The sequence below is a fragment of the Strix uralensis genome, chromosome 9 (genome assembly GCF_047716275.1).
Source record: "Strix uralensis isolate ZFMK-TIS-50842 chromosome 9, bStrUra1, whole genome shotgun sequence".
Lineage (NCBI taxonomy): Eukaryota > Metazoa > Chordata > Aves > Strigiformes > Strigidae > Strix > Strix uralensis.
The window spans coordinates 28,066,431-28,079,381 of record NC_133980.1 but is presented as its reverse complement, the minus strand read 5'-3'; the positions used below and the strand labels follow the sequence as shown (position 1 = coordinate 28,079,381).

The window sequence follows — 12,951 nt, the reverse complement described above, 5'->3', positions numbered from 1 at the left end:
TGGTATACTGTAGCAAACAGAGTAGAGGGAAAAGCCCCAGGCAAGTTGCAATTTTGTTGCCAAGCACACACCACCAGGAAGCCAAATTTCCAAAACTAACTGGGAAACATTTGGTTTTTATCTCTACAGCAGCGCACAAATAAGTAGCTCATATAAAGGCTGAAGAAACACATTGTTAATAGCTTATATTATGGGTAAGGACCCATAAACATGGCAACTAGCTTCATCCAAAGATGACAGTAACACTCCCAGGTTTTTCTGCCCACTCTGTACTGGAAAACATGAAGCCACTCCAGGTAACATTTCCCTCAATACAAACCACCTGATTTGAAAAAAAGAAGGGACAGCGAGTCGTTACACCACCATAAACCACCACACTTCTGTGCTTCTGTCCTATGCAACTACTCGTGTAACAATCACAACTTCTTATGGCATATAAGGCAGCCAGGGGAGTGGCTCAGGATGCAGGATCAGACCATCATTTGAGTAATTAACGAGACAAGTCACCAGTATTATAGCTAATTACCACATTCCAGTCTGCTTTTAGATGTCAAAATTAGCACTCCATTTACAGGAGTGACAGCAGTTCACTTGCCTTTTAAAAATAACCACCAGCTGCTTGCAGACTCTGATGTCATCAGACACATCTTTGAAAGATTTTCTTTAAAATCATCAAGGTTCAGTGTTTTAAAGATTCCACTGGAATTCAGAGAAATGTAAATACTCCATCTCCCATAAAACGCATTTATTGCTCAAACAGGCTAACCCTCAGCACAAAACCAAATCCCATCTTTGCCTACTTGATCTTGCAGGAATAACACTGTTCTGTCAAAAGCAGCTGCAGCGGAGTCCCTGCAGCATTCCCCTGGGACTTCAGCAGCAGGAGACAAAATCCACACATGCAGTTAAAGGGTTCCTACCCAAGTAATGGACAAATCACACGCTCACAGCAAACCTTGGGGAGGGGGCAGAGGAAGTTGCCTTAGGAAGTTTCAACTGTTCTTAGCTTTGGATTGTCCTTCTACCCACTCGAAATAGGAGAATTTGTTTTTAATGGATACAAGTAGTGCTCCTTAAAAAAAAAAAAAAAATCAATTAACCTCCCAGGGTATTGAGTCCTGCAGTACCTTTTCAGGTGTGTCCGGTCCCCACTGTCAGAGCTCGCTACAGAAGATGTGTCGTAGGAATGTGTATCCGTGTTATCAATGTTCAAGAGAAAGGGATCCTCCAAAACGAAAGACTCTTCTTCATCATCAGTCTGAAGGAAGAGAATCACCACAGCTTACTAAACGTTCCCTAACCAAAACATTAGCAAAACAGCATCAATTAAGCAGAAAAATCAAGAAGCAGAGGACAAGATAGTCTCACATGTAAAAAACAGAAATATGTATTATTGTACTAGACACATTTTCTGAAAGAACCAGTTTCTAGAATTCACAATAACCACAGAAGTGTGCTGGAGAGAAAGTTATTCAACCAATCTTTGTTCCACAGATTATTATCTACTCCATCAAAACTTTAACAGGCATTAAACTAAGCTCTTTCTCAAAAGTCTCCAATTGCTGAGAGAAGGCCTAGAATTATTATCATCTACTCCAGCACTTCACCAAGTAGTGGCTAAGAGTCTAGCAATCCCCCTGGGCCGTTGCGAGGGTTGGTTTTGCTCTTCTCTGCTCTTCTGCTGGTGATCTCTCTCTCCTCTCTCAGGTTTAGCATGAAGTTTTTTTTAATATTATTTTTTAAACAGCCCTGATGTCTTACAAATTCAGTACAGTTCATGTTGTTCTCAAAGCACAGAGCCAGAGAGAGCAAACACAGTACTAAACATGCAGAGAATAGAGCGGGTGCTCCTCATTTGTCTTACAGCTGGCAGTCCTGTGCCCACGAAGCGTCTCTTTTTCCAGTGCAGCTGCATAACTTTTTGGCTCAGTCAGGTTGTTTTCCACTAAAATCCTTTTCAGGAGATGCTTTGCCAGTCATTCCCATTCCGTATGTACTGAGATAAATGGCACTAGAGGAAGACTTTGTATTTGTCTGTCCTGCACTACACTTTCTTCATGATTACCTCTCAAGTTTAAGACTTGGACTCTACTCCTCTGACATGGATGTGACTGCATCTCCTTACAGTCTGGTATCACCCAAATACAGTAAATTCCCTCTGCCTTCATCACCCAAGGCCCCAGCAGAAACAGGACATATCTCTGTACACTACCCCTTCTGATACTCCTCTTGTTCCTAGACTGTATGTGTTTGGGACACCTCACATCTGCATCTTTAACACAGCTTTTTAGAAGAACTGTCACCTCTCTCAGGGTCCTTTTCCTTTTATACTGGCTTCCTAGGAAGTCCAACCACCAATTTCCTCAGTTTGTTAAAAAGCTTGTTTTCTTGTAGTTTATCTTTACTTCCATGCCCTTCTTTTCCTTTCTAAGAATCATGCACTCACGTGGCTGTTATAAAAAATGCACTGAATTGGATATAAGCAAGATAAAGTCAGTTCTCCCCTGCAAGGTACTACAGGCAATGTCAGATGTTAAGACAGTTCATGAGTCCTGCCAGAGGGCTAAATACATGTACAATATAAATGGAACTGTGAAGAACCTAGTTTTCACCTCCTCCCACAGCTTAAGAACTACCCAGAATTCTCCGCCTTTATTTTCAGCTTTAAAAAAAAAAGTTGTTTGGTAACCCTGACCTTTAATGCTTTTAATGGACTGTACAGCCTTCAGGTGACTGTCCAAAACCACAGGTGAACATGCTTAAACCTGATGGAAATTCTTTGTTACAGCCATGGATATTTTGATTGAAAAAACAAAATTCCATATTACACACCGTACAGCAATTACTCAACCGAGCATGTGCTTTGTCAGCTATCAGCCTCAGGAAATTATGAAGTTATACAACTTTATTTCCCAGGAAAAACACAATATGAGAAGAACCAAAGGAGTATGTGCTGCTTCATCTCAGCTCCTCCCTGTATTGGAGCTGGCTGCATGTTTGATGGACCACTCACCTCATTTAAGATGCTCTCCAGTGTTGGAGGAGTATCAACTTGAGGAATGTCAAATTCTTTGTCATCGATCTGTGCATCAGAAAGCAGAGATGGAGTTTAGGTTGCCTACCCAACCTTCTAAACTTTTTTCCAACTAAAGAAAAAAAAGCAGCTATGCATGCACTCTTTCCAACACACCTCTGCCCAGAAAGGCACTACAATTTCTCTTACTCAAAATGCATTGCAAGATAAAGCAAGAAATATTTAGTAACAAATATATACAACAGTTCTCTGACCTGTGCTCAGATCTGAAGTTTCAAATACTTTTTTTCAATTATTTCTAAAGATTGCTACCAATGTCACACTGCCTTTCTAATACATAGACATCAATACATCAGATTTTTTTTCTGACTGTTTACTAATGGGGAAAAACATAATTTTCTTAAAAATAAAGATACTTTTATCCGAGACTTGCAGTACTCAAAACCAAGCTTTGCTACAGCAGGAAGGCTACCCCAGCACTTGTGCCCTACTCGCCGACGTAACCGCGGCCTCTCTGCCCCCACACTCCTCCTGTCCCTTCCCACAGACCTAAAACCGGCTGACACCGCGACTAAGGCCTGACACGGCGCCTTCCTAGGACGCAGGATTATTTTGCCCGCTCGACAGCCGTGTAGCACAAGCGTCCCCGACACCTGCACTGCGCCCACCGGCCACAACTGCGTCCGCGGGAGCTCTGGGGAAGGATTAAACACGGTGCAGGTTACCCTCAAAATCAGCTTTCAGGGTGAGGCAGCGCACCGGCGGGACAACCCCCCCCGACCGCCGGGGCTGGGCAGCGGCGGGCTCCCGCCGACCCCCCCTCACGGCCGCCCGCCAACGGCGCTGAGGGGAACGGCCCGGCCGCGCCCGCCTCCCCGCCGCCCTTGGGCCGCCTCACCCGGGGGAGGGAGGCTCCGGCGGCGAGCAGGGGGCCGCGCCGAGGCCCACGACGCACCAGCTCGCTGCGGGAGTCCAGCTCGCGGTCGAGCTCCGCCACGCTCAGCCGGTGCGCGGGCGGCTCCGGGCACGGCTCGGCCTCCGCCGCCGCGGGGCAGGGGCCCTGCTCCGGCGCCGCCTCCATGGCCGGGCTGCGGGGCGCCGCGGCAGCCACCACACCAGGCCGGCACCGCCGGGACTCGAACCCGCGGCCGGCGACGCCCCCGCCCTGCGCAGGCGCAGCCCCGCCCGGCCGCCCGCCCCACTGCCGGCCTTAAGGGGCCGCGGCGCTCCGCGCTGGGAGCGGAGGGACAGAGCCGGCTCTGCTGTTACGGGTTCGTTATTAATTTGAGCTGATTTTAATGATTTTTGATGATTTGGATTTAAATAAGGAATGATTTAGAGCAACTATACAACCAGTTATGCTGCTGCAAAGTCCTTTTTAAGTCCCAGGCTAAGGCCACGTAGACGAGTAATAATCATTAACCAGATTTCTATTCAAAGAATAAGACTCATAACGAGGTACCATTGTTAGACTGTTGGGTAAGGACAATTTATTGCCCAGTGGACCAGGTGTTCTAAAAATTGCATTGTGAAAGGGCCTCAAAACATGTTAAAATCAAAATGTGAGCCAAAATCCTTGGGTCAAGGGCATTGCAGGGTGGTTTAGGTCAGTAGTCATGGTGGTTGTAAAAGCAGCCCCCCGACTCGTTTCAGGACTCAAGTGCGCATGACCAGAAAGGTGTGGGAATAAGAACATTTTTATGAATAAGAACTTCATTAATATGTATGACTGTATCCTCTATAATCAGCATGCTACACAAGTTAGGTGTGCGTTGTTGGTGAGAACTCCCCTACACACCTGGCCATTAATAAAGGAGTAACTGCTTATCTACATCACATTGGTGTCAATAAGTTCTTTTATCCCATTTTGGTGACGCTGCTGCCGCACAAAATCCTTTTATTTAATGGGAAATCCCACATCTGCTCCACGACGATGGCTGGGAAACCAGGCCTGGGACTGATGGGTGCATTAAGCCTCCAAGGAAAGGAAAAGGGAAAAAATTAGTAATAGGTAAAGAAGTGAGAGATAGACATCAACATGCACTGCAGCCCTTCCAGACCCATGGTGCCTCAGCTAAAGCCAAGTGGGTTTTGTGACAATTCCCAGCATTTTGCAACACAGGATTTGGTGTGCACAGCACCAGTCTGCAGCTGCGTCCCAGCAAAGCCAAGAAAAAGTGTCACTGTAGGTTAGAAACCAGGTGAGAGACAAAATATGTGGCTAATTTTAGACAAGGCAAGAGCTGGTGTAACAAGATTTGGTGCCCAAGCTTTTGTGTTTTCTTTTAAAAAACACCTGGAAAAGTTGAACAGCATCTGCAGCAAGTTCAGTATTTCAGTTATTCAAGACAGAAGCAAGACATGTGGGATGTCCAAGAGCCCTCACCAGGCAAGGAGAGGGGTCAGTACTGACAAATGTAAAATAAAACATGTAAATATACTTACCGGCTTGATGACATCAGACACCCAAGCTACCTGGCCTGTTTTTGTGTCTACATACACTGTTTGAGGTGACACTATGCTGTACTGATCTGTCAGAGACTGGGGGAAGAGCCCACATTGTGCCCATTTGGAGGAACAGCCCCTCTGGGGTCCAAGGAGCAGCTGAATCATCATTTAGTTTCCAGCTTTGGCAAAGGCATATACTAAGAGCACAAAGAGCATCCTACAGCTGTGCCTACCTTACCTATTGGGCCTTCCTGTTGTTCTTCTGGAAGAGCAGCCATGTTTCCCTCCTCTTTGGAGAAGGCTCTGTCTTGTACCTTAGCAGCAAATGCATGTGGATGAGCAAGAAACATCCCGAGTGTCCTCTTACCCTCTAGGTGAGTACCTGCCAGGCAGGTCCCCACTTTCTACCTCCATCTGTGCAAGAACCAGCCCCACTTCTGTCCTGAGGGCCAGGCTCAGCTCAGCTCAGCAGTGAGAGGTTTTGAAAAACACAATCACCCTTTCCAGCTTCCTCCATCTAGGTAGGGCCCCCAGGCTTGTGGGCACTCAAGCAACACGCTAACCAGATTTCAGTCAGGACAGGATTTTTGTGAGGAAGTAACTCTGCCAGCACTGGGGAGCTGAACCTTTCCTCTGGCATGCACATCTACAGGTATTTAAGGATTTAGTGACTGATTACCACCACACGCTGTCCTCCATGTTCTAAAACCATCCTTTCCAGTGCCAGCTGTTCCAGGATGGTCTTCTGCAGCACTGGTGCATTCGCTCCTCTTACAACAGCTACTAATTCTCCTTCCTGAAAGGTGTGAAAAGCAAAATCAGTCAGTAAGTGCTCAAGTGGTGCCCTCTGGACTCTGGATATTACCACAGCAGCACATGACATAAGATATTGTGTACCACGCCCTCCTCCCCGACAGAGCTGCTCTGGCTCCAGAACAAGAGGGAAACTGGAACAATCTTCTTGGTCATTCCTGATCAGTCTTAGGATAGACCAAAGCAGCTTGTGGAGAGGAGTGAGGTCCTGCAGTAGCAGGAGGCTGAACCTTAAGAACCCTCAGGGCAGCACACATCCACATGCTAACATGGCATGAACACTGCTCACTGGACTCGGCCAGCCACAAGGCCCTGTGGACACATACATCTTGCAATAAACCACAGGGATCCCTGGGCATGAATGATAGGGATTTTCATGGCTTCAGGGGGAAAGGGCCACAAAACATGGTCATCTATCACAGGCTACATGGGCCTCCTCCCAGGTAAAAAAAAAAAAAAAATCATTTTCACCTACCTGTGCAATTTAATCTGTTTTACTTCATTCACACCTTAATCTCTTTTTTTTTTTTTTTTAAATTAACAAAACAAAATTACATTGTTCTGTTTCTTGGTAGCAAAGCAGAAGATATTTAAATTTAAACTCCAGCTGTATATTCTTATGCATGCAGCACTTGATGACCAGTAGATACCGTCAGATACAGAGCAAATAAAATTGTGCTGTCGCACATGAAAGAGAAAGATTATCTCTCAAAAAGGACAGTTGTTCCCACTGGCAAATGATATTTATTGCTATGTAGCTACTGCAACAATATTTTCACTCACTGCATAAAGCAGAAAGACAGGCTCGCATTTTCCTCTGTATTCTTCCAGACCATCAATGGAATCAACTTCAGCCTAAAAGGAATGTAAAACAAAACAGGTGTTTCTAGAAAACTGTTTCTGCTTCAGGGGAACACACATGAAACCGCCGGGACTCAGACATCCTCAGCTGGCTGGCACTGATCCCCCATGTACAGCAAAACACCTCCACGTCCCAGTCTGACAGGCCAAAAGGACACTGGCCAGAGCCAGGGCCACCACCGACTCCCAGCTCAGCATCAAGGACCTGAGGAGCAGGCAGATGTGTGGCAGATCTCACCCGCAGGGCTTGGAACAGCAGCTCTTGTGCGGCAGGGATATCTACCTCACAGCAGCTTGCCTGAGTGAATCCCAGAGAAAAAAAAGCCTGCAAAAATGAAATCAAGGTCTCTTGTCTCTAGGAAGTGACAGGAGAAGCTGTGGTGGCAGCAGCAGCACCAGTAGGCTGCGAGGCGTGCTGAGCAGGGGCCTCCACGAGGAGCCTCACTGCCCACAGCTCTGTCAGCAATGGAGAGCTGGCCTTCAGCCAGGAACAGCATTTAAACACAGAATCACAGCGGGACTGAGGTAGGGAGGGACTTCTGCAGGGCTCTGGGCTAGTCTCAGGGTTATAGGAGGCTGCTCAAAGCTGCGTTAGTTTTTAGCATCCGCAAGAATCGCCGCTCCACAGCCTCTCTGGGAACGTGTCCCATTGTCCAACCACTTCTACACTAAATTCTTTTCCCTTCTCTCTACTTGAATTTTTCCCTGCTGTAACTTGATCCTGCTGTCTGTCATTCTTTTGCTGTGTACCACTGAGAAAAGCCTGTCTCTGCCTTCTCTATTAATCCCCCAACTAGACATCTGTCCCTTGGTCTTCTTCAGGGGTGAACCAACCCAGCTCCTTCAGACTCTCCCTGTACATCAGAGGGACACACATTAATGATTCTGTCTAGCGTTGCTTGCTTAAGCAGACATCTGAAACGTACAGAACAGTTGAAGCCTGAAAATTCTTAGTGATATGAGTTCTTATTGATGTAACCAAGTGTCTATATTTGGCAGGCTCATTCACACAACCTGGAACTCCTGGACTGTTACCGTCGTGGCTGAATAGAAAGATACGTGACTTCAGCCTTTAGTTACCTGCTAGTTTCAGGGGACTGGATGTTTTAAGCAGTGCCAAATTAGATCTTACCACAGCAAAATGCAGGAGATGACTGCCAACTTCATTCCTTATTTTTCGGAAAAGATCTACTACTGCTTTGCATGGACCACACCAGGCTTGAAACGCATCAACAACTGCAAGCAGGAAAATTAGTCAGAATGAGGTCAAAATGGGTCAGTTTAGACATAGACCAATAGGTTGGTTTGTGCACTTCTCCGCTTTGCAGCACAATCATTTGGAAGGGGACTGCAAAAGGGTGCTAGTGCAATAAGAAGAATCTTGAAAACCTCTGAGGATTGAGGTCTGCTCCTCTGGTGACCTCTGCAGCAACACCCTAGGGAAGGAGATTTGCCTCATGTCCAACCAGAACTTCCCAAGCTGTTGCTCCCATAGTTCTGTCTGGAGTGTGGCAGGACCCCTGTTGAGCACTAGAAGGGCTACGGATTTGATTCTATAGTAGAAACTATCATACTCTTTCAAGGTTTCAAATGCTAGATCAGAGGATGAAATCATTATAAAATAACAAGCTAATAACAGTGATATGATATGGAGGAGTCTTTACAAGAAACTCTGATATGGCTGGGACCTTGGAGGTACCAGATTTTCTAGGGAAAACTGCTGCACAGAGGTAGAGCACATGAGGCTTATGCAACAGCCCTCTAGCCTCCGCCCTTGGGAATCAGGGCTGTTCCTCGCACTGGGGACAGCCCTGCTCCACGTGGTGGCTGGACTGGAGACTCCAGAAGCTCCCGAACCGGCACTGCTTTGATTGCATGATAACTGCCCCACATAAATTAAGAAGACTACAACCTCCAGCTAGTCTCACTGCCATTAACATGTTTCTTTCTTCCATTCAGGACGAGAGGAATGGAGGGACTGACTGAACATCCGTATCAGTAGTAACTGATTCCTAACAGTACTGGTGTCCTGTTAACACAGGACAAAAGCAATCTAGTATGTTGACCAAACCCTTACCAATGAGTCCTTTGAGGCACAGCATTTCTTCCCAAAGCTCCTGGCTACTGATGTTAACCTGTGTGAAAATTTAAAAACACAGTAAAAGCAACAGTAAATCATCAGGTACTACCTGGTTACTGAAAATATCGCTTCATGCTTGCGCTTAAGATGGACACATCTGCCTGAAGAGGTGTTACCTGAGCACTCAGGAAACTCTTTTGACGGTGATCCTCTCACCTCTGACCAGCTGAGCAGAGCCAAGCTGTGCTAGAACATGGGTGGAAGACCTCTGAGAAAAAACAGCTGAAATTGGATATCCTCACTCCCAAACTCTCATTTCTTCTCCCTTTCACACATGCTCTTTCTACCACCTGACACCAGCTCTGAGAGACCCATCAGCAAGCCAGCTAACACTGTAAAAAAGCTTATTGGATTAGAGACTCATGTTGTCTCACAAGACAGATGGAATGGGTAGCAGCATCCAGCCAAGAGCAAGCCCTCCCATCTAGGGGCAGCAACTACTTGAACAGACTGGCTGCTTGGGGACCCCAGGCTCAGTTTGCAGAGAGATAAGAGTTGTTCTGGGGGGGTAAGTGGGGACATGGCCCCCTGCATCTTATCAGGGCCTCTGGCTGACTGACCAGAGCCCTAGCTGAACCCACCAGGCTGTGTCATGTATGGTGCAAGAAGGAAGGTCTGTGAAATAGCTGTACAGCCTCAGGTTTTTCCTGGGGCTCTCCTGCTTTTATGGCCACACAACTCCTTGTGGGGCCATGCAGCAAAATCTGAGAACAGGGAAGGGCTCCAGATGTCCCTCAGCTTACCATACAGACCTGCAGGTATGCAGGTACCAAGAAGAGCAGCAGGCAGTGAGGATGAGGGACCCTGAGCTCCCTACCACAGCACTCATGCTATAGAAGAAACACAAGAGCCACTTTGCTTTCACTTAAATGGAAATCTGATGCGTAATGATGTTTTAACACAGGCTAGCAGCTAAAACAGTTACAAGCCACTGATGGATAACTGACAGGGCTGGTCCTCTGCAGGAGGCCGAGATGACAGCACGAGCAGGACAGACTTGGAGGAGAGCCACACACACACACTGACACTCGCTAGGTCCTGGCTCGGCAGGGCCCTCCCATCAGAGCCAGCATGGCGAGGTGGTCTGGGCTGACCTGCAGCACTCCGAGCACTGCTTCAACAAGTTTGTCTCCAGCACATGTCCTTTTTTCCTCTCACCTATCTGATACCCAGTCCTCATCACATCTTATAAGCCAGATGATTCTCCACCGGCAGTTTCTCCCCTTGCCTGCACACAAGCTATACTTCTTGGTTAAGATGTTTCAGTCTCAGTAAAATAAACTAGTAAATACACAGATTTCATGATGTCTGGGCACTACAGGGTGGCGTGTGAACCCAGCATGTTCTTACCTGAATTACTGGCTGCTATCTGAAGACTTCCAAAACATAATGAACAACAGAGAGCACAGAAAGATCTAGGTTGGAAGGGATCTGTGGAGTTCTTCGTCTAATTCCCGGCTCAAAGCTCAGTGTTAGACCAGGTTGCTCAGGGACTTACCCAGTCAAGGATACCCTACACTGTGCCATGTGCTATATTATCCCACATTTCCAGTACTGTTATTAGAAAGGGAAGTATAAGCAGCAGAGTGGCGCAGCGGAAGCGTGCTGGGCCCATAACCCAGAGGTCGATGGATCGAAACCATCCTCTGCTAGTTGTTTTACCTTACATCATGGCAAACTGGGGAGGTCCCATTGGACTGGAGGGTGGCAAATGGGACACCCATCTACAAGAGAGGCAGAAAGGATGATCCAGGAAACTATAGAGCTGTCAGTCTGACCTCGGTGCCAGGGAAGGTCGTGGAGCAGGTCATCTCGAGTGCCATTACGAGTCATATAATGGACAACCAGGGGATCAGGCCCAGTCAGCACGGGTTTATGAAAGGCAGGTCCTGCCTGACAAACCTGATCTCCTTCTATGACAAAATGACCCGACTATTGGACGAGGGAAAGGGTGCGGATATTATCTACCTGGATTTTCGAAAAGCATTCGACACAGTTCCCCATATGATACCCAGAAAAACTGGCTGCCCATGGCCTGGATGAGTGAACGGTCTGCTGGGCCAAGCACTGGCTGGATGGACGGTCCCAGAGAGTGGTGGTCAATGGAGCTAAATCCAGCTGGAGGCTGGTTACAAGTGGTGTTCCTCAGGGCTCGGTGTTGGGACCATTTCTGTTCAACATCTTTATTGATGATCTTGATAAGGACACAGAGTGTATCATCAGTGAGTTCGCAGATGACACCAAGTTAAGCGGGAGTGTCGATCTGCATGAGGACAGGGAGGCTCTACAGAGAGACTTGGATAGATTGGATCGGTGGCCAACGTCAACAGGATGAGCTTCAACAAGGCCAAGTGCCAGGTCCTGCACTTGGGCCACAACAACCCCCTGCGTGGCTACAGGCTTGGGGGAGGTGTGGCTGGAGCTGTCTGGGAGAGAAGGATCTGGGGGTTCTCACTGACAAGCAGCTGAACATGAGCCAGCACTGTGCCCAGGTGGCCAAGAAAGCCAACGGCATCCTGGCTTGGATTAGAAATAGTGTGACCAGCAGAAGCAGGGAGGTGACAGTCCCCCTGTGCTCTGCACTGGTGAGGCCACACCTGGAGTGTTGTGTCCAGTTTTGGGCACCTCAATCCGAGAGAGATCTCGAGGTGCTGGAGCGAGGGCAGAGGAGGGCAACGAGGCTGGGGAAGGGCCTGGAGAATAAATCCTGTGAGGAGAGATTGAAGGAGCTGGGACTGTTCAGTGTGAGGAGGAGAAGGCTGAGGGGAGACCTCATCACTCTCTACAGCTCCCTGAAAGGACGTTGTGGAGAGGTTGGTGCTGGTCTCTGCTCACAGGGAATTAGTGACAGAACAAGAGGGAACGGCTTTAAACTGCAACAGGGGAGGTTCAGACTGGACATGAGGAAAAAATTTTTCACAGCAGGAGTGGTCAGAGAGTGGAATAGGCTGCCCAGGGAGGGGGTGGAGTCACCATCCTTGGGTGTGTTTAAGGGTCGTTTGGATGAGCTGTTGGGGGATGTGGGGTAGGGGAGAACTTTGTAGAGTTGGGCTGATGGTTGGACTCGATGGTCCCAAGGGTCTTTTCCAACCTGAATGATTCTGTGATTCTATCTTTAGCATCTTCCCTGTATTACAGGACTTGACCCTCAGTGTGTACCTAGAAAAACACAGTAAGTTAAAAAAAAAAAGCGCTTCTTAAGAAATACTGGTTTTGTTCATCCTGAACAATGAAGATTCCTCATAACTTTCTCAGTTGGTATCATTAATCCTAACTACATTTAGTAGATTTTAGATGCAATAAGGCCAGCTATTTTACAATCATTAACACCAACGTGCATTAAAGGACTGCTAAAATTGCAGTCAAGGATTCCAAGAGTGTAAACTGCAGTGCAAATTAAATGGCCTCTTACAGACTTTCAGAGGTGTCACTGGAGGTCACACAATGCAGTTTCTCCAGGATGCCACCTCACCTGGAGAACGGGGAGTTGTTCAAACACCTCCCTCTGTTCTCCTGTTTAGCACACAACCCCAAGCCTCATTTTTTCAGAGAACGCCTGCAGAATTAAAAAATTTAATTAGTCCAGTTTTCACTAGTGCTAGGACCACCCTCAGAGTGTTTCACAGAATGTTAATGAGTTCAAATAGCTTATGAT

General features: G+C 47.3%; 2 protein-coding genes and 1 non-coding gene across 5 annotated transcripts in view; 1 reads left to right on the top strand and 2 right to left on the bottom strand.

Annotated features, from left to right (window-relative positions):
• VPS8 (VPS8 subunit of CORVET complex) overlaps positions 1–4,195 on the bottom strand; it is an 86,198-nt gene extending 82,003 nt beyond the window's left edge. For 2 of the 3 annotated variants that reach the window (XM_074877947.1, XM_074877948.1), the window contains exons 1-3: positions 3,933–4,159; positions 3,014–3,082; positions 1,128–1,258 (exon numbers count right to left, since the gene is read on the bottom strand). In XM_074877947.1, the coding sequence (XP_074734048.1) occupies positions 1,128–1,258; positions 3,014–3,082; positions 3,933–4,115 (383 nt within the window). In that variant the 5' untranslated portion in view covers positions 4,116–4,159. Of the gene's footprint in view, positions 1–1,127; positions 1,259–3,013; positions 3,083–3,932 lie in introns of all 3 variants that reach the window. The other variant, XM_074877949.1, reaches the window with a different exon arrangement.
• Positions 4,196–4,314: 119 nt separating this feature from the next.
• On the bottom strand, positions 4,315–9,279 carry NME9 (NME/NM23 family member 9). Its single transcript, XM_074878267.1, has 5 exons — positions 9,234–9,279; positions 8,289–8,392; positions 7,079–7,150; positions 6,162–6,278; positions 4,315–5,009 (listed from the first exon to the last, which is right to left on the bottom strand). Exons 1-5 carry the CDS (start codon positions 9,256–9,258, stop codon positions 5,004–5,006), a joined length of 324 nt encoding a protein of 107 aa, XP_074734368.1. The 5' UTR covers positions 9,259–9,279; the 3' UTR covers positions 4,315–5,003.
• Positions 9,280–10,876: 1,597 nt separating this feature from the next.
• Positions 10,877–10,948, top strand: TRNAM-CAU (transfer RNA methionine (anticodon CAU)). Its single transcript has one exon. It is a non-coding gene; the product is annotated as a tRNA-Met (tRNA).
• Positions 10,949–12,951: the final 2,003 nt, after the last annotated feature.

Bases quoted from the DNA above. Each gene is read 5' to 3' on its own strand.
- NME9 (XM_074878267.1), bottom strand. From the start codon at position 9,258: ATGCTGTGCCTCAAAGGACTCATTG. The intron at 7,151-8,288 runs GTAAGATCTAAT...CATTCCTTTTAG, and splicing joins ATCTCCTGCATTTTGCTGTG to GCTGAAGTTGATTCCATTGA. The intron at 6,279-7,078 runs GTGAGTGAAAAT...CACACCTTTCAG, and splicing joins CTGTCTTTCTGCTTTATGCA to GAAGGAGAATTAGTAGCTGT.